The sequence below is a fragment of the Pleurodeles waltl genome, chromosome 7, assembly GCF_031143425.1.
Source record: "Pleurodeles waltl isolate 20211129_DDA chromosome 7, aPleWal1.hap1.20221129, whole genome shotgun sequence".
NCBI lineage: Eukaryota > Metazoa > Chordata > Amphibia > Caudata > Salamandridae > Pleurodeles > Pleurodeles waltl.
In genome coordinates this window covers 11,593,754-11,613,191 of record NC_090446.1, presented here as the reverse complement: position 1 = coordinate 11,613,191, position 19,438 = coordinate 11,593,754, and the positions used below count along the sequence as shown (strand labels likewise).

Here is a 19,438-nt window from a genome sequence, read left to right as displayed (position 1 = left end):
AGAGGAAAAGGGACACCAGTGCAGGAGGCCATGCCTTTTCAGAATCCTCTGCTTCTAGTGCAGACATTGTTAAAGGAGAGGTACCGCTGCATGGGGGTCTAATCGTGGGGTCTAGCACATGCGGGTGCCTCCCACTGCGCCAGGCAGTGTGCCTGCTAGCAAGCTCTTTATTCAGGCGAGTCTAAATGTTTGACCAGTCGTAGTATGATGCCCACCTGTGCGCTTCAAAGACCATCTTTGCCATCACCCTCATTACTTTCAATCATGTTGCCTCCAAGAATGTAGTCTCTGCATTTCAACACACATTGGCCTAGCCATTTGGTCCCTGCGTAATGTGCTAACCAGAGGGTAAGCACATTAATGCCAACCAGTATATTTACCTTCAATACAGTTCTGTTTGCTGCTACGTCAAATAAGGGCTGAAGCCTTCATTAGATTCTTTCTTTCGTTTTTATAATACAAAAAATGACAGATTTTATTGAGGAGTTCCCTTGCAGTCAACTTTCAGGTTAGACATAGAAATATAAAAGAGGTCCGTATTAAAGGCAGGGGAGCTTTTCATGTAGACAGCCTTCCAAGTCCATAAAATTGAAAAAGAATATGCGGAGGCAATTGTGAGAAGCAGCTGGGACACATGAGGGAAAAGAGGGAGAGGCGGCTCTCGTTATGGGTAGCAACACACACGAGAGCTAATAGGGAGGAGCAGACAAGAGTAGGACATTTAAGGGGTAGCAATAGTGGGAGAGTGTGGTAGGCTGCTAGTTGCAAAATAGTCCCCTATGCTTTGCAATGCAAGCGCCCCAAAGGAGGGAGAAGGATACACCCACAATCATTCAATTCAGGAGGAACAACTCCACAGAGAAGCTAAAAGCACTTACTATCTGCTTTCAGTGCAAGCGCCCCACAAGAGGGAGAAGGATAAACCCCAAATCATTCAATTCAGGAGGAACAACTCCACAGAGAAGCTAAAAGCACTTTACTGGCGTGCATTCGGGCGTCAAGATGGCGGCCGCGCTTTGAAAGTGCTCTGGACCCCTCCGTCATCCGCCCAGAATAGCCGCCGAAACAGACAAGTGACCGCATCAAAACTCGCTTCTGCAGATGCACCGGCCGGCGGGGACCGCGGAGAGGCGTCGGTGGCGATCGCAGCGCCCTGGTGGAGTCACGGGGCTCGATCGCCCATGGCGACTGAGGCCGGCAAGAGGAACGGAGGCGCTGGCCGTGCGGCGTCCACCTGACGCGGTGGTGCTGCGCGGAGAAGAAGACCCCAGAGGAAGATCCGAGGGGCAGGAGGGGCTCCCGATTGCACCGGGGCCCGCGATGGAGCGCTCCCCACACCGGCTATCTCCCGGATCGCTGCGACGTAAATAACTGGAGGCCCTGCTGGAGGGAGTGAGTGACCCGGGCGGCGCGCACGCACCGTGTGTGTTCCGGGCGGGTTTTGCCGACCTGTCTGATCGGACGCTCCCCGTCTGGAGGCCCGGTTGCGGTGCTGAGGAGAGGGAGCAGCCTCCGGCCGTGCCCGGCGAGGGCATAGGGGCGCATGGGAAGGCGCCCTCGGGAGACCAGCCCTCCCTGGGGGAACCACGGAGCCACTGAGCTTGAACTCCCTGATCCTGGGGCTTCTTCTGGGGGAGCTGCCCCGCATAGCAGGACCGGACGACCAATGTGGTAGGCCCTTGTACCACACACCTCAAGTGATTGCGGAGCACAACGGTACCCGAGGTGAGTGCCGGTGGACTGGCCAGCACTGGTGCTGTGGAGCGAATTGGGGACACAGTTGGTGGCCATTGGCGCGGGTGAACATCTACTGACTCTGGGTCGAGTCCTATCTGAATCCGGGACCGGGAGCCTGGACTTCCCCCCCCCCGATCCGGGTGGGTTCTCTGGAGGCGCTTGGGACTGCTGCCGGGACCGGGCGCAGGGGCACTCGCACCCCCCGCAGTCGTGGTGCATTTCTGCCCCAGATGAGCGAACTTAAACTACCCTGGGCTAGATTGGACCCCTGTACCCTCTGGTGACGGAAGCCAAAGACACCAATTCCTTGGCAGTCTTGGGCGATGCTGCCGGCACCTTGTGGGACCATGGGAAAGGATAAAGCCTCAAAGCACTCAACTGCCTCGCAGCAGAAGATTGACCAATTCACTGCACTCTCGGTTTCCCGGGGTGGCGGAGACCCCCCTATCGAGGGCCACACCTCACCGGACGGGGTGAGTGCCATTCTGCTGGCGATCCAGGCCTCACAACTTGCTGTGGAGACTAAAATCAGAGAGGTAAAGGAAGACGTAGGCCTCATCAGACAGGATCTCAGAAATGCCGTAGGGTGGATTACCACTGTAGAGGTCCGCGTCTCACAAACTGAAGATGACTTGGCTGACCTCAGGACCAAAGTAACCCAACTACTGTCCCACACTGGAGAGCTGCACCGACGAGCCGAGGACGCCGAAAACCGCTCCCGACGCAACAACCTCCGTTTCATTGGATTTCCGGAGGGTGCAGAAGAAAACAAAACACTGGATTTTCTGGAACAATGGATCAAGTCCTGGATGCCGGATCACGCACTCTCGCCATGGTTTGCGATCGAACGAGCACACAGAGCCTTGGGCCCGCGACCCCCCCCCCGGTAGTCCCAGAATGCCCCTTATCGCACGCTTCCTTAATTTTAAACACCGAGACAATATCCTAAGGGAAGCCAGACGTGTCACTAACCTCTGCTGGAACAACGACAAGATCTTAATATTCCCCGACTACACCAGAGAGGTCCAGACTCTGCGTCGGTCATTCGAGCAGGTTAAACAAAAGCTCCGGGCGATGCAACTCCCATACATGCTCCTCTTTCTGGCACGCCTGAAAGTCATCATGGCACGCAAAACATTCTTCTTCAATGCACCAGAGGAGGCGTGGGACTGACTGACAGAGGAATGGGTCCGGCGTCGGAGGGGTCCCCGGTCGAGGGCGTCCCCATAGGGGCCGACCCCGGCCCCCGACTGGCCTCACAAAGGGGCCGCAGGCGCACCAGGTCCAGGCGGGGAGAGATAAGAGGGTCTGCTGTCCAACAGGGACATGAACCCGACGTGGGGGCTGACCCCCGGCCCGGGGGATAGGATTCACCTCTGATCCGTGGTTCTCGGTGGGCGCCGCTTGGCCCTGCTGGACGCCGCCTGACCCGCGATAAAAAACATTTACACTGTTGCTGGCCGGCGCTCTGCCACTGGCTGGTTCGCCACGCTTAACTTTCACTGTCTAATGGTCTAACGATCCGGTTGAATGGAGGGGTCCATCACTTCACTATAGTGACGGCCGATCTGGCCGCGTTACCTAGTTTGGGTAGTTGGGCGACAGATGCTTCTGTGCATACGCCCCCCCAACAAGTTTTGATAATTTCTTGGTTGTGCTCCACTGTGCCTTGGTGGACCTCCCTCAGGGTGCCACTGTAGTGGGTGGAGACTTTAACTCAGTTTTAGACCCCTCATTGGATGTCTCGGGGACAGTGTCAGTCGCCCGCGCTGTAAGGGCTTCAAGCTTGCGTAGATGGGCGGACGGTCTTGGCATGTGCGAGGTGTGGAGAACTTGACACCCAAGAACGAAACAATACACACACCTCGGCAGCACACCAATCACATGCTAGAATCGACCTCATATTTATGCCGGCCCAAGATGTACCCAACGTTGCAGAGATCTTGCCCCGGTGGGGTTTCTGACCACTCACCTTTGCAAATCAGACTAGGTGGCCTGGATCTGACCCGGCGCCCGCTGTGGCACCTAAATGCTTGGCACTTACAAGAAGACGACTACACTCAGGATATCCGAAACCACCTTACCCAATACTTTGAACATAACTTAGGTAGGGTTCGATCCCCAGGCACAATTTGGGCAGCCTGTAAGGCCACCCTTCGGGGTTATGCCAAACACCTTGTTCGTATCCGGGAACGCGCCAGGCACGAACAACTGTCAACCCTAGAAGCTAAGGCACTACGACTTGAACGCCAGGGCGCAGGGGACATGTCCACCCCCATAACGCGACAACTCACTAGGACTAGAGAAGAGATTAAACAACTAACACTCGAATCCGCAAAGCATATCTGGAGAGCGAAAGCTGGCAGGATATACGGCTGGGGGAACAAGAACGGAAAGCTGCATTGGCTGGCCACGCGACCTTTAGCTGACCGAGTCATTCCTGAAATACTTAACGTGTCAGGAACACTTGTTAACTCCCCAGGTGATATTGTACAAACCTTTGCTTCCTACTACGAGCAACTATATGCGGAACGCCCTAGGCCGCCAGCCGAGAGAGAACTCCCCCTCTTGGAGGATGTGGCGCTCCCCCAGATCTCACAGGGGGTGAAAGAGGATCTAGATGCGGAAATAACCTTGGCTGAAATCACCGGGGCAATAGCCAGCCTTTCATCAGGTAAAACTCCCGGCCCGGACGGCTTCCCATCAGAACTCTATCATAGATGTAGTGAAATACTAAGCCCTCACCTCCTCACCATGTACGAAGAGGCTGAAAAAGAGGGCCATTTTCACCCCTGAGATCGACCAGGCTACCATAGTGGTAATTCCCAAGACCCAGCCCTGTCACATAACTGCTCGGCATACCGACCTATCTCCCTTCTCAACACCGAAATCAAAGTGCTCTCAACAATACTAGCCTCCAGGCTGAAACCTGCTCTCTCTACGCTGATACACCCTGACCAATGTGGGTTTATGCCCTCATGCAGCACCAGACACTGCATTAGGCAATTGCACTCGGCCTTAGCATATCGGGAGACCCTATCTCATTCACCACTAGCTCTTCTCCTCCTAGACTTTGAAAAAGCCTTTGATACTGTGGACTTTGACTTGTGGCTTGTGACTTTGACTTGTGGACTTCCAGGTGCTACCTGGAACAAGTCCTCCGACGCAACGGAATAGGACCAAAGTTCAGGGGCCTCGTCAAATTACTCTACTCTAACCCGATGGCCCGTGTCCAGGTAAACGGGGTGGTCTCTGACCCATTTCACATATGTCGTGGCACTCGCCAAGGATGCACCCTATCCCCACTATTATTTGCGCTTGTGATAGAACCCCTGGTCAAAATACTGCGGGAAGACCCCTAGTGGAAGGATGGGCATGGCCGGAGGGCCCAGAAGACAGAGTGGCTCTTTACGCGGACGACGCCCTCATCTACATCTCAAACCCGGCCACCAGCGGTCCACGGATCCTAGAATTATTAGATCTATTTTTCCAGGCCTCTGGCCTGGCTTTAAATCCTGGCAAATCTCTCCTGGTTCCCTTACACCTCTCTAGAGAGTGTATCGACTGGCAAAGCAATATCCCAATCCGTAGAAACAATTTTAAATATCTAGGCATACATGTAGCCTTGTTGCCTGAGCAGGCATGGGAACTAACCGTTACGCCACTCACCAAAAAAATTAAAATGGACCTCCAAAAATGGAAGACCCTGCCCCTTAACTTGCAGGGCAGAATAGCCCTTTATGAAATGATGATACTTCCCAGATTCCTATATCTCCTACAAAATTTCCCACACTCAATCCCTCGAAAGTGGTTTGCCGAAATGGACACAGTAGCGCGCCAGTTCTTGTGGCACAGTTCCCGGCCCAGGCTGGTAGTAGCATATGCCAGAGGGACACCTACGACGGAGGGTTAGGTATGTCCAATATCTATCTTTACTACCTAGCCACTCACCTCCTGGTGATCAATGACTGGTTGGGAGGAGGGTGGTCCCCTTGGGTTCTCTGGAGTCTTTGACACTCTATACGGGGGCTGTGTCCCCTGTGAAACGCCAGACGTCACAAGAGTGGTGTTACTGGTCTGGCGCGCGGCCCAAAGAGTAACGGGATGGGCTGGGTGCCTCACCCGACAGACTCCCCTGTGGCAAGGAACTCACCTGCGAGAGGTCTCATCACTAAAGGGATTCCAAAAATGGGACAATATAGGGATATCCACCCTGGGAGATGTCTGGGGCGAGTCTCATATGTGATCCTTTGCAGACCTCCAAGAAACTCACTCCCTACATGCCACTCAGTTCCACAAATACCTACAACTCAGACATGCTCTTCTGGTACATGTTAAACCAGGAGACAACATCCCTGACAGCAGTCCCATGGAAGCGAGGGCCCTGATGGGTGGTCTGGGCAAAGGAGGTATTTCCCAACTATATCGCTCCTTGCTTTCCCATACTGCCCCCCCCCCCCCCTTGTGGAGCTCCGTCGGAAATGGGAGGGCTGGGTGGGCCCAATTGAGGAGGCAGATTGGACAGAGGCACTTATGGCCCCCAGAACCTTATCAATGTCATCTCGATTCCGAGTGCTACAGACCTTCCTCCTTCACACAGCCTACCTCACACCGGCGCGACTCTTTAGGGCTGGTCTGCGACAGACTCCTGTCTGTCCCCGATGTTCCAGCCATGACTCTGATTTCTTTCACATGACCTGGGCATGCCCCGTTATATCGACGTACTGGAGGGCAATAGTGGGAGAGATCTCAAAGGTCCTTCACTCAGAGGTGGAGGTTGCCCCCCCTTCCCCTTCTCCTAGGGGTAATGGGAGAGATGGATTTAAGGAGAGCAGAGCACACCTTCGTTGGTGTGGCATGTTTGGTGGCATGTTTGGTGGCAAAGAGGGACATCATGGCGGAATGGAAGGCAGAAACGGCCCCACACTGACTAAATGGAAGCGAGGTGTTGATTGGTGCGCACTCTGTGAGAAACCCGTGTACGAGGCCAGGGGATGCCCAGGTAAATATAACAAGATATGGGGGAAATGGGAGTGCACATGATGTACCAGGCAGAGGAAGACATGAAATCCCCCCTGACAGGCTTACAAAGCCGAGATGACCTTCTCCTGGGGGTCCCCTTGCCCCCCGTCTCCCTCCCTGACAACCAAAAGCTCACAAACCACGGCTGGGCCTCTCAGACCCAACACCACACAGCCGAACACTCTCAGGCCCTCTGGGTCCACACAAGACTTTATCCCAAACGACTCAGAATCTAGGCCACATTTCAGTTGTCCCAAAACCACTCTATTTCTATTTCACTGTATTTTATCTTATTACATCCTATTTCACACCACGTCACATTACTTATTGTTGGACATCTGTGTAGGCGGTATTATTGCCATTATCATCATTTTATTTTTCTGCTTTTCTGTTTTTCAGTGTTAAGTGTATGGTTTGTGATATTTGCATTTTGAAATCCTATGTTGTTTCTCTTGTTAAAAGCAATAAAAATATCTTTATAAAACAAAAAAAAGTACTTTACTATCTGCTTTCAGTGCAAGCGCCCCACAAGAGGGAGAAGAATACACCCAAAATCATTCAATTCAGGTGGAACAACTCCACAGAGAAGATAAAACCACTTTACTGTCTGCTTTGCAGTGCAAGCATCCCAGGGGAGGGAGAAGGATACACCTACAATCATTCAATTCAGGAAGAGCAACTCCACAGAGATGCTAAAACCACTTTACTATCTGCTTTCAGTGCAAGCACCCCACAGGAGGGAGAAGGATACACCCACAATCATTCAATTCAGGTGGAACAACTCCACAGAGAAGCTAAAACCACTTTACTATCTGCCTTCAGTGCAAACGCCCCAGAAGCACAAGAAGGATACCCACAATCATTCAGTTCAGGAGGAACAACTCCACAGAGAAGCTAAAACCACTTTACACCACTTTACTGTCTGCTTTGCAGTGCAAGCATCCCAGGGGAGGGAGAAGGATACACCTACAATCATTCAATTCAGGAGGAGCAACTCCACAGAGATGCTAAAACCACTTTACTATCTGCTTTCAGTGCAAACGCCCCACAGGAGGGAAAAGGATACACCCACAATCATTCAATTCAGGTGGAACAACTCCACAGAGAAGCTAAAACCACTTTACTATCTGCCTTCAGTGCAAACGCCCCAGAAGCACGAGAAGGATACCCACAATCATTCAGTTCAGGAGGAACAACTCCACAGAGAACACTGCTTTCAGTGCAAGCGCCCCACGGGAGGGAGAAGGATACATCCACAATCATTCAATTCAGGAGGAACAACTCCACAGAGAAGCTAAAACCGCTTTATCTACTTTGCAGTGCAAGTGCTCCACAGGAGGGAGAAGGATACACCCACAATCATTCAATTCAGGAGGAACAATTCCACAGAAATGCTAAAACCACTTTACTATCGAAGTTTTTATTTATTTATGCTACCGTTATCGGCCGGTGACTACTTAGATTCATGACTCTGTCTAGTCACACCTTCCACATTACGCCATTGTCATCATCCTCCCCACCACCACACCTTTGTGTCGTACATCACAGTTCACAGACTATATTGCACTTAGACCATTGCATCAAAAGCCTCTTTGGCGGTGGGAGGAAGGTGGGTGAGATAAGCCCTTCTTACGTATTGATAGACAAGAAAGAGAAAGAACGCATGTGATGCATTTTGAGAGGGTGGCTCAGTCCACTGAAAATTACACTCAGAGCCTGATTACAACTCTGGAGGAGGGTGTTAATCCATCCCAAATGTGACGGATATACCACCCGCCGTATTACGAGTTCCATAGGGTATAATGGACTCGTAATAGGGCGGGTGGTATATCCGTCACATTTGGGACGGATTAACACCCTCCTCCAAAGTTGTAATCAGGCCCTCAGTGTTTTGGAGGTAATGAGTTGAAAATCGCATCCTGCTGATTCAGTATTCATTCCTTTTGAGGTGGGTAACTTGAGAATCTTAAGTTGGGTAATTGTAACATCTGTTATTTATGGCAGCATGAATGTGGTACTCTATTTAAAGTAATACTTTATCAATACTGTCTCTTACCACATCACCCTAGTTGCTTACCAAAAGGATTTCTGTCCAAGATGAATATTCTCTAATGTAAGTCAATGATGTCCTGACTGCATGGAGTGTGACTTGGCTTTCATTGCTAGCTTAAGGTATAAATGAAATACTAGGCATGTGACAGACTATCAAGGGACTGAAAATCAAGATGGAAATTTGTTAGCGCGGCACTTTGGGGTTAACACATCCCTCCATGTCACTTGGGAAGAGTTTTCGGTGCTTGACTTTCCTTTTGCAAATCCATGTTTTCAAATATTTGAATTTAATGAAGACTACTAGTCTCAAATTGTACGATATGTTAAAGGGATATCAAGAAATGGAAACAAACGCTCAGAATCACTAAAATGTAATGTCAAACATTTACCAGGAAATAGTTAACTAGTTTACATAACTTTCATTCTAAGTGATGTTTGTGTTCAGTCTGAAAAGTAGTGAACTCTTTGTAGAGTTCTCATGAATAAGTTTAATTTGGATTCATTTTTTATACTTGAAACCTTTGTAGAGTTCTTGTGAATGAGTTTCATTTGGATTAATTGTAAATACTTGTATCTTTGTACAGTTTTTGTGAATGAGTTTAAATTGGATTAATTGTAAATACTTGCATCCTTTGTAAAGTTGTTGTGAATGAGTTTCATTTGGGTTAATTGTAAATATTTGTATCCTTTGGACAGTTCTTGTAAATGAGTGTCATTCGGGTTAATTTTAAATACTTGTATCTTTGTAGAGTTCTTGTGAATGAGTTTCATCTGGTTGATTTTAGATACTTGTATCCTTTTTAGAGTTCCTGTGAATGTGTTTCATTTGGGTTAATTGTAAATACTTATATCCTTTGTAGAGTTCTTGTGAATGAGTTTCATTTGGATTAATTTACATAGATGTTCCCTACATAGAGTTCTTGTGACTGAGTTTCATCTGGGTTAATTTTAGATACTTGTATCCTTTGTAGAGTTCCTGTGAATGAGTTTCATTTGGGTTAATTGTCAATACTTATGTCCTTTGTAGAGTTCTTGTGAATGAGTTTCATTTGGATTAATTTAGATAGCTGTTCCCTTCATAGAGTTCTTGTGAATGGGTTTCATTTGGGTTAATTTTAGATACTTGTATCCTTTATGGAGATCTTGTGAATGAGTTTCATTTGGTTGATTTTAGATACATGTATCCTTTGTAGAGATCCTGTGAACGTGTTTCATTTGGGTTATGTTCAGATACATGCATTCTTTGTAGAGATCTTGAACACATGGTATTTTCCCCAGGTCTCTTGTACCCACACTGAACACTCTTGCCCTGGAGTCCATCAATGTTCTCACCACGTTTCTCTCCGTTTGCCTGGTCTGCAGCAGTACAGAGCTAATAAACACTTCTGTTAGTCAGTGTGTCCCCTCTCTGACTTGTTTCAAATACAGCTGAGTAAAGGAGTTCTTACCTCATCTAGACAGTGTCAGAGGGAGGCACCTGTCTCCCTTCATCAAAGCCCCCCTCCTGCCCCTGACTACCTTTTACACAGCAGAGATGAAGGTGCAGAGGCCACCAGGTGAATGGTAGCTCTTGCCACACAAATCTGGCATGGTTAGATGACACACTATGCTGTCCTGTTCTCACACATCAGGGATTCTCACAGGAGATCCAGGCAGCTACCTCTTGCCACATAATGACTGGTTTAAGCCAGTCAGTAGCTCGCGCCATGGGATTTCAGCTATGTGACGTCTACAAAGTTTTCACAACACAGCAGTGAGACAACCTCTGCAGGTACAACTATGAGGCCTCATCACCTCTGTTCTGAAGGTCCTTCGCAGGATCCCTGTTATTAAATATACTTTCAAATATTCTTAAATATGCTCCAGGCCGTAAATGGAACAGGGCAGGTCCATGGTGCCACCACAAGCTTAAAAATACATGACTCAGATTCATTACTGCATAATCTCTACCCTGCATGCAGCACTGATTATGCATGATCTCCAAACAGAAAACTGCTTGAATGCCTTTTCATTCGTCTCAGGAAAGTGGGCAGTGTCAGACTAAAGAACACAACTAGGTAGTTCTCAGGTTTGAAAATCTGTCCCACATGGAAAGGTGCGACGCATGGCACAAACGACACGACAAGTAAACAACTGTGTGCCCAAAAAGGGGTATCCATGCACATAACAACTTGTCACTAGTTGTCTGAAGGCCTCTCAGTAACACACAGTGCACATAGACTAGTGAACCCACATTAGAATAGAGTTATAAAATGCATGACACTGAAATTATACCGCTTGCGTCTCACACCTCTAGATCTGATTAAATCACTTACCCTTGGCTCCCATTATCTGCTGTGCTACCTGTTCACAAAGCGCCGCAGAGGTAGTAAGCGTTTTATACATTCCATAGCATACTATGGAGACACATGGGGAGGAACTCCACTTCTGGTTCAGCAATCCGGGTCTGGCTCGGGAGCAGCAATAGTCTTCAGCCTCAGCATACTGTAGGCCTCAAAGATCCATTGGCATGCTAGGCCTCAGCGTACTGTATGCCTCAAAGGCCCCTTGGCATGCTTGGCCTCAGCATACTCTATGCCTCAAAGGACGTTCTGCATGCTAGGCCTCAGCATACTGTATACCTCAAAGGACGTTCTGCATGCTAGGCCTCAGCATACTGTATGCCTCAAAGGACCTTCTGCATGCTAGGCCTCAGCATACTGTATGCCTCAAAGGACCTTCTGCATTCTGGGCCTCAGCATACTCTATGCCTCGAAGGTCCCTCAGCACGCTAGGCCTCAGCATACTCTATGCCTTAAAGGTCCCTTGGCACGCTAGGCCTCAGCATACTCTATGCCTTAAAGGTCCCTCGGCACGCTAGGCCTCACCATACTCTATCCCTTAAAGGTCCCTTGGCTTCAAACACTGCAGGTCCTCGGCATGCTGGACAGTCTACCTCTGTCTTTGAAGTCACACCAGCTCCAGGTCTTTTCCTCAGGGCTGAGGATTGTCCTCAGCTCCTTCAAGAGAGACAGCCACGCATTGTTACAGTTTTGATAAGTCTTACTTTTAGAATATGTTGCGTGAGGTCTAGCAGTTACAGCCAGGCTCCTGAACCGTCCCAGCTCAGTAGGTTTGCAGTCATGGGGAGACAGCTGGCCCACAATGAAATGAAATGAAATACAGCAGTGTATGGAATTAATGAGTAGCTGCTCAACCAGGGACAATGGGGGAGAAGTTGTTATGAGCTCATCTTGGGTTTTCATAATTGAGCGATGATTGTAAATGCATGTGTGCCCTCAAGGTTGGGCTATTGCAGTGGGATCTGCTTGGGCGTCTTGGATATGCAGAATCTGGATCATAGGAAGTTCAGCATGGAACTGCTCAACTTCCGCTGAAGATTAGACGTTTCAACCATATTACTCTGCAGTCAGCAGACCTTCAGAAGGACTTGTGCATGGCCCAAGGTATTTTGAATACTGGTTAGAGGTTGTAGGATCAAAGCTGATCGTTCATTTACGAATGTCTCTCTTACTAATCCTGGACTGTTCCATACTTTGAATGCACTCATTAAGACGCCACTTCTCCTATTTGAAATCTAAACAGTGGATACTTCCCCGTCTAGCACTAACATTGATAGAAAAACATTTGAATTTAAAACCCTGGATATATCTATCCTTTTACTTGATCCACAGGTTGCCCTCCTAGCAACTAGGCTCTGCATCTATAAAATATATGATAATATATAAGTCATGGGACAATTCCCAAAACAAAATTGGATATACAGCTGTACGACCTGCTCAATCTATCTTCTAATGAAAGTGCCTCCCCTCACTGCAACTCTACACACCAGAAGTTTGAGAATTTATGGTGATGTTTTGAAGAATTCCATCATTATTTTGTTGGCTTTTTCTTTTCTCTTCTTTCCTCGTTCTGCTTTGTTTTGTAACATCATTTTCTCCCATCCCAGGCGCCCCCAAGTCCCACCAGGATTCCCAATAAGGTGATCTTAGACGTCAGAACAATTTTTTGTTCCAGGGCCCAGGACAGGGCACCGGCAGTCCAGCGCCAGTATCTCCTTATTATGGGGCACAGCCAGGCCATGTGGAAGAAGTCAAGTTCCAGGCAGTCACAGCGGAAACGTATGTGTCGAGACCTGGCCAGCGTGCCATAGGCAACGCAGAAGGGGGAGGGGAGGACGTACGTTGTTTGTAAAATACTTTAGCTAGGTCAGCCGGAGGCGGGAGGATATGGCCAGTCCTCAGTGGGTGATATGGGCATCCTGCCAGTCAATGTAATCAAGGAGGCCTGTCCAGCCCTCCCATCTTAGCCTGAGGGATGGAGGGAGTTGGAGGCCTTAACCACTAATGTGTGATATATGTGCGATATGCCTTCCTTTCTGACGCCTGCCATCAGGAGCTTGACTTTGAAGGGGTTGTAGTCCAGGATGAATTTCAGGTTGCTACTGTGAGATGCATTTAAAGTTTCTTTCCTTTCTGTGGCCACTGCTGCCTAAGTGTATTCTGTACTTTTCGACATGACTTCTGATTGGTCCTTACTACAGTTCAATGTGTATTAAAAATTAAGAGGCTACTCAGATGCTGTGTTCTACTACCGTTCTCTGATCCTCGGTCTCACTATGATAAAAAGGGGCCTCATTTAGAGTTTGGCGGAGGGGTTACTCCATCACCAACGTGACGGCTATCCTGTGCGCCGTATTATGATCTCCATAGGATATAATGGGCTTGTAATACAGTGGTCGGCATATCCGTCACATTTGTGGCAGAGTAACCTCATTCGCCAAATTCTAAATCGGGCCCAAATAACTTGTTTTTACATAGAGCTTCAACCACTTTTCTACAGTGTAAAAGTGCTATCAATAGCAGGTGTAATTACTCATTTATTGGTAGTCAATTTATCAACCTCAGAAGGATGACAGGCTGAGTTGCTCCTGTCTAGGTTCAAAGCAGCGATCTTCAGATGTAAGCAGGAAGCATTTAGCTCACTGAGACGTCTTGACAGCGTGGTCCACTGTTTGCTTGCTATGTGAACAACCCGCGACGAGCTAGTAAACATGAGGTATAGAGTGGTACATTCCTAACCTGTAATCGAGCACATCTTTTCTTCCAGAGTTTAAACATGATCCCTTCTCCAAGAGTTCTGATAACACATCTGCACCGTGACAACATCCCCAAGTCCGTGGAGAAGAATAAAGTGAAGGTGAGTTGTGGCCTCAGATGGGTGGTATCTAAATTTCCCCATTATCAATGCATTTATTAGATATTACAACATTGTAATATTGGACGCACCTTTGGTGACAATAGTATGGAAGAGGGTGAGCATACAGATTTTACAGATGGGGGACTGTAAATGACAGATTGAGGGATTCTGAGTGACATCAGATAGAATGGGAGAGCAAAGCCTCATTCTTCTGACGTAATTCCAAACCGTGAGGTGAAAAACATCCCGTAATCCACTGATTGTCTTTCTGTTCCCCCTGTTCGAGTGTGGAATGACTCATTTTAATTGTAATTATATAGTACTTGTTACTCCTGACAAGGTATTGAAGCGTTTTTTGGCGAGTAGCACGCTACTCCAGTACCTAAAAACAATTAGCGGTGGACTAGTATAGGGAAATATAAGTTAATTTGAGCAGAGGACATGCAAGTCTGTTAGTTGGATTAAATAGAATAATGGCGGGATAGAAGAGGGAAGCCTCTAGAAAGTGTTAGTTGGGAGATCATAGTAGTAAGATGAGGTTTGGAATGAGTCAAAGGAGAGGTAATGATGACCTTGAAGCCCTTCTACTTCCGGCTGTACCCATGGTTAAACGCCCTCTGTCTCATTAAAGGCCCTTTCCTGCAGCAGAGCCCTGTAATTGAAATAGGGACCTTTAATATCCACTATAGCCCTCGGCTATAAAGCTACCAGGAAGTAGTTGTGTTGTAGCGCGTCACGCGGCGCATAGTGTTTCAGAACATTGAGTGTGTGCCTTGGGCAAAGAGATCTGAAGTTCTAAGTCTAATATGTATTTGTTTGTAAGACTATTGTTAGCAGAAATATTGTTTCGCAGATATACTGCATCCCAGGTGTCACTAACAAAAATATTTTCCCATTGCCTGTAGACTTTCAAATATTAACTCCAGATGTGCGATTGTTTTGTAACACTATAGTTAGGACACAATGGGTCTGATTATAACTTTGTAAGAAGGTGTTAAACCGTCCCAAATGTGACGGATATACCACCAGCAGTATTAGGAGTTCCATAGGATATAATGGACTCGTAATACGGCTGGTGGTATATCCGTCACTTTACCGTCACTTTTGGGACGGATTAACACCTCCTCCAAAGTTGTAATCAGACCCAATGTTTCTGTCAGACAGTATTTTAGTTACTATATTCCTGGAACATGGCCTCTATTGCCCTGAGGGGTGGCTGTGATCCTGCAGACCACGACAGGCCGACAACCAAGAAAGTTCTGTCTCCAAAATTCAGATTTTCAGAGGAGCGCTGCAGAAGAGCTGAGGCTTCTAGTCGTGTAATGGGACCGTCATACCACACACAGGTGTGCCATGTTTGAAAGAAGGTGTGCTGCACCTTAGACTTTTCATCCTTGGCGTGGTCTCCCTTAACTTTTTGTCTCTGTTCCCCAGGTTGTTCATGTGTGCTGGACTCTGATTTTGCTGGTTTTGTTGCACTGGGTACTTTACCACTGCTAACCAGGGCTAGAGTGCGTATGCTCTCTGTGTAAATTGTATGGTTGATTGGTTTATCCATGATTACCATATTTGATTTATTGGTAAGTCCCTAGTAAAGTGCACTAGAGGTGCCAGGGCCTGTAAATCAAATGCTACTAGTGGGCCTGCAGCACTGGTTGTGCCGCCCACATTAGTAGCCCTGTAATCATGTCTCAGACCTGCCACTGCAGTGTCTGTGTGTGCTGTTTTAACTGTACATTCGACTTGGTACGTGTACCCACTTGCCAGGCCTAAACCTTCCCTTTTCTTACATGTCAGACACCTCTAAGGTAGGCCCTAGGTAGCCCCAAGGGCAGGGTGCAGTGTATGGTTAAGGTAGGACATATAGTAATGTATTTTATATGTCCTGACAGCGAAATATTGCTAAATTCGTTTTTCACTGTTGCAAGGCCTGTCCCTCTCATAGGTTAACATGGGGGCTACCTTTGAAAATTATTAAAGTGTAGATTCCTTTTGGGAGCGGATGGGCATGTGGAGTTTGGGGTCTCTGAGCTCACAATTTAAAAATACATCTTTTCGTAAAGTTGATTTTAAGATTGTGAGTTTGAAAATGCCACTTTTAGAAAGTTAGCATTTTCTTGCTTTTACCATTTTTGTGACTCTGCCTGTTTGTGGATTCCCTGTCTGGGTCAGTTTGACAGTTGGGCTGGTTGCACCACACACTAGACAGTGACACAAAGGGAGCTGGGGTGTAGTCTGCATATCCTGATGAGCCATCTGTGCTAGGAAGGAGGGAAGGAGTGGTCACTCACACCTGAAAGGGCTGTGCCTGCCCTCACACAATGCAGTCTCCGACCCCCTGGTGAGTATCTGGGGCCTGGCCTGAGCAAGGCAGGATTTCACATTCAAGAGAAACTTTGCTTTGAAGTAGGCCTACTTCAAAGGAGAAATTGGGTATAAGAAGGGCACCCAAAACCACAGACTTTAGAACACTTCTGAAAACCAAGAAGAAGAGCTGAAGAGCTAAAGAAGAAGAGTTGCCCTGCCTGTGACTTTGCTTTGTGGAGCTACATTGCAGTTGCTGCTTCTGCCAGAGTAAGAGGGCAAAGACTGGACTTTGTGCGCCTTCCATCTTGTGAAGATCTCCAAGGGCTTGATTTAGAGCTTGCCTCCTGTTTTTTGATGTCTCGGGGACAGCAAAGACCTCTCTCTGCCAGCACCTGGAGTCTCTGGAGAGACTCCTACTCTGCCCTGTGGTGCCCATCCAGTTCTTGGGACCCTGAAAGGAGAAGCTGGCAGCCTAAGAGGAAGACATCCACGCACAGAACGCCGCACGGGGAAAAGATCAACGCAACTCCGATCTGCGGCTGGGAAATCGACGCGCTGCTGGCTTCGAGGCTGAAAATCGATGCTCACCTGTAACGCGACCGAAGAATCAACGCACGGAGCTGGAGAAACACCACGCAGCATCGCTTACGGGGGCTGGTGAGATCACAACCCGCTCTGCATGGTTTTCGGATCATCGTGTGGCTGGATTTCCGGCGCAAACTCTGCTGGGCTTGTAAAAAAACAATGCAAGGCCTGTCCGGACTCGAGAGTGTTGACCGTATCGACGCATCGCTCTCCTGCGGAGAGAAGAAACGGCGCGCCCTGACAAAAGAAGAAATGACGCAAGGTTTTGCTTGTGAGTGAAATCGACACATCACAAGCCCTTTTTGACGCACACTCGCCCGTGCGGGGTTATTTTTGATGCACCCAAGGTACATTTTCATGCTAACAGTGTTAGTGTGTGTTTAAAACTACACGAAGATTCTTTTTGCTTTTTTAATTGATAACTTGACTGGATTGTGGATTTTTGTCGTTTTAGTCTTGCTTTGTTTAGATAAATATTCCCTAGTTTTCTAAACCTGTGTTGTGTCATTTTGTAGTGTTTTCATTAAGTTACTGTGTGTGTTGGTACAATTACTTTACACCTAGCCCTCTGGAGTTAAGCCTACTGCTCGTGCCAAGCTACCAAGGGGGTAATCAGGGGTTAGCTGAGGGTGATTCTCTTTTACCCTGACTAGAGTGAGGGTCCTTGCTTGGACAGGGGGTAACCTGACTGCCAACCAAAGACCCCATTTCTAACAATAATTATAATTGTAATTGTATTTCTTTCGCACTTACGACCCCTGACAAGGCATCAAAGTGCTTTTTGGCGAGTAGCACTCTACTGTAGAACCCAAAAGGATTAGTGGTGGATTAGTATAGGTAAAATGAGTTCATATGAGCGGTGGACATGCAAGTCGGTTAGTTGGATTGTCTAGGATAATGGAGGCACTGTGGAGGAGGCAACACTGTGTTCCTTGTCCAGGTACAGTCTGTTGAAGTAGTCACACTTCGGGTTGCCACTTTTCTTACCGACGTCTGTAGTAAACCACAGGCCAGAAGGCCAGCCGAGGTGGCAGTCCTAGTCCCTGATGTATGGAGTTGTGATATATGGAGTTGTTAAAAGGCACCAACAAGCTGTGGTCAATGAAAACCAGACTACACTGCTGTGTCAGCAGTAGTCAACGCTTGGCATTAAGAGTCTTGCTGTGACTGTGACCTAGGCTGCTTCCTGAGACCTTCACTTTCAACTGGAACCTGCCATGTTCTAAGCAGGACAATAAAACATGCATTCCAGATTCAGAGAAGTGCAGATATGTTGTGTTTTTACAAAAGAAAAGATCAGCAAATATGCCTTGAGATCCAAGTTACACTTTGAGTTGCTGGTCACCGACTCACTCATGGCAGTGGCATGGATGTGATTTAACTAAGGGCCTAGAGTAGCTCAAGTGATGTCATGGACATTCTAACCCCAATGACAATACTTGATGGATCCCATGACCTCAGGGATAGAGCTCAACAGCCTTCAATTAGCCACTGAGGGCTTTATGGAATAACAAGGAGTTGCAATTAAAGAGAGTGAGCAGAGACCTGAGCACTTTTCCTTCTTTCCATTCCAGTGACTGCATTCAAATGCCTTGATGCCTGGGACAGTGAGGGCACCACTCGGGCTTTGTATCTCTTACTTGTCACAGTCTTTATCTTAAAGGATAGAACTAGCAACAAGGGAGGCCCTGATTGAACCCGCAGGCAAGGCAAGTGATCCTGCAAGGGAACGCCCTGGGAAAGGGTCTGGGGAAAGTGCAGCATCACACGGAAACAGATCTCACCACATTTTATAGTATCTCAAAAATGTACGTTAAAATCTGTTTTAATTTTTATAAATTGCATGCTTTATTTGTGAAATACTTTTCACTCTGGAAACTTTAAACAAAATTCAAAAAGAATGATAAACTTTCAACATGTAAAGGGAAACACTTCTCAGGCCTAATTTACTTTCCCCCTGATTGGACCATTTCATTTGTTTCGTTGCCCTAGTCTAGGGAGCGGATTTATGGGTCTCCAGGAGAAGTGTCATGCTAAGTATAACTTCTGTCTCAAATGCCAGTTGAGTGAGTGCTGCAAAAAGCTCATTCCCTAGTGCCATCAAAGCCTCTGTGTCCTACGTTTTTGCTTTGTGGAATGAAGAAGACAAAAAAATCCCAGCAAAAATATCCCTATTGCTTTGCTCTTACTGACAAACTGAGAAGTGTGGGTGTAACATAGAGTAGGAGTGGTATTTAAGGAGTGTAGCAGCACAAGAGGGAGAAAGCTAGAAACACATGCACTCTCATTGAGTGCTGAACAAAAAAGAAAAAAGTAGTACCTTAAATGTGAGCAGTATAAGGATAAAAAGTCAACCAATCAAAATATTGTAAAGGGGTTAAACCCCAGGGGATAGAGACCACAAGAAGAGGGCAGGCCACCAAATAGAAATGAGAGTGACAATAAAGGTAACCAATGGGAATTGATGGGTGAGATGTAAGCTCCTGTAAGCTCACAATTTGTCTTTCACAAACGGCAGCATTGGCTGGTAGCCTCG

At 47.6% G+C, this 19,438-nt stretch overlaps 1 protein-coding gene across 1 annotated transcript in view; it reads left to right on the top strand.

The window, feature by feature from the left end:
* The window catches only part of LOC138303547 (sulfotransferase 6B1-like), a 118,233-nt gene that overhangs the window by 10,847 nt on the left and 87,948 nt on the right, over window positions 1-19,438 (top strand). Inside the window, exon 3 of the mRNA XM_069242789.1 lies at window positions 13,921-14,010. Coding sequence (XP_069098890.1) covers window positions 13,921-14,010 — 90 coding nt within the window. The remainder of the gene's footprint in view (window positions 1-13,920; window positions 14,011-19,438) is intronic.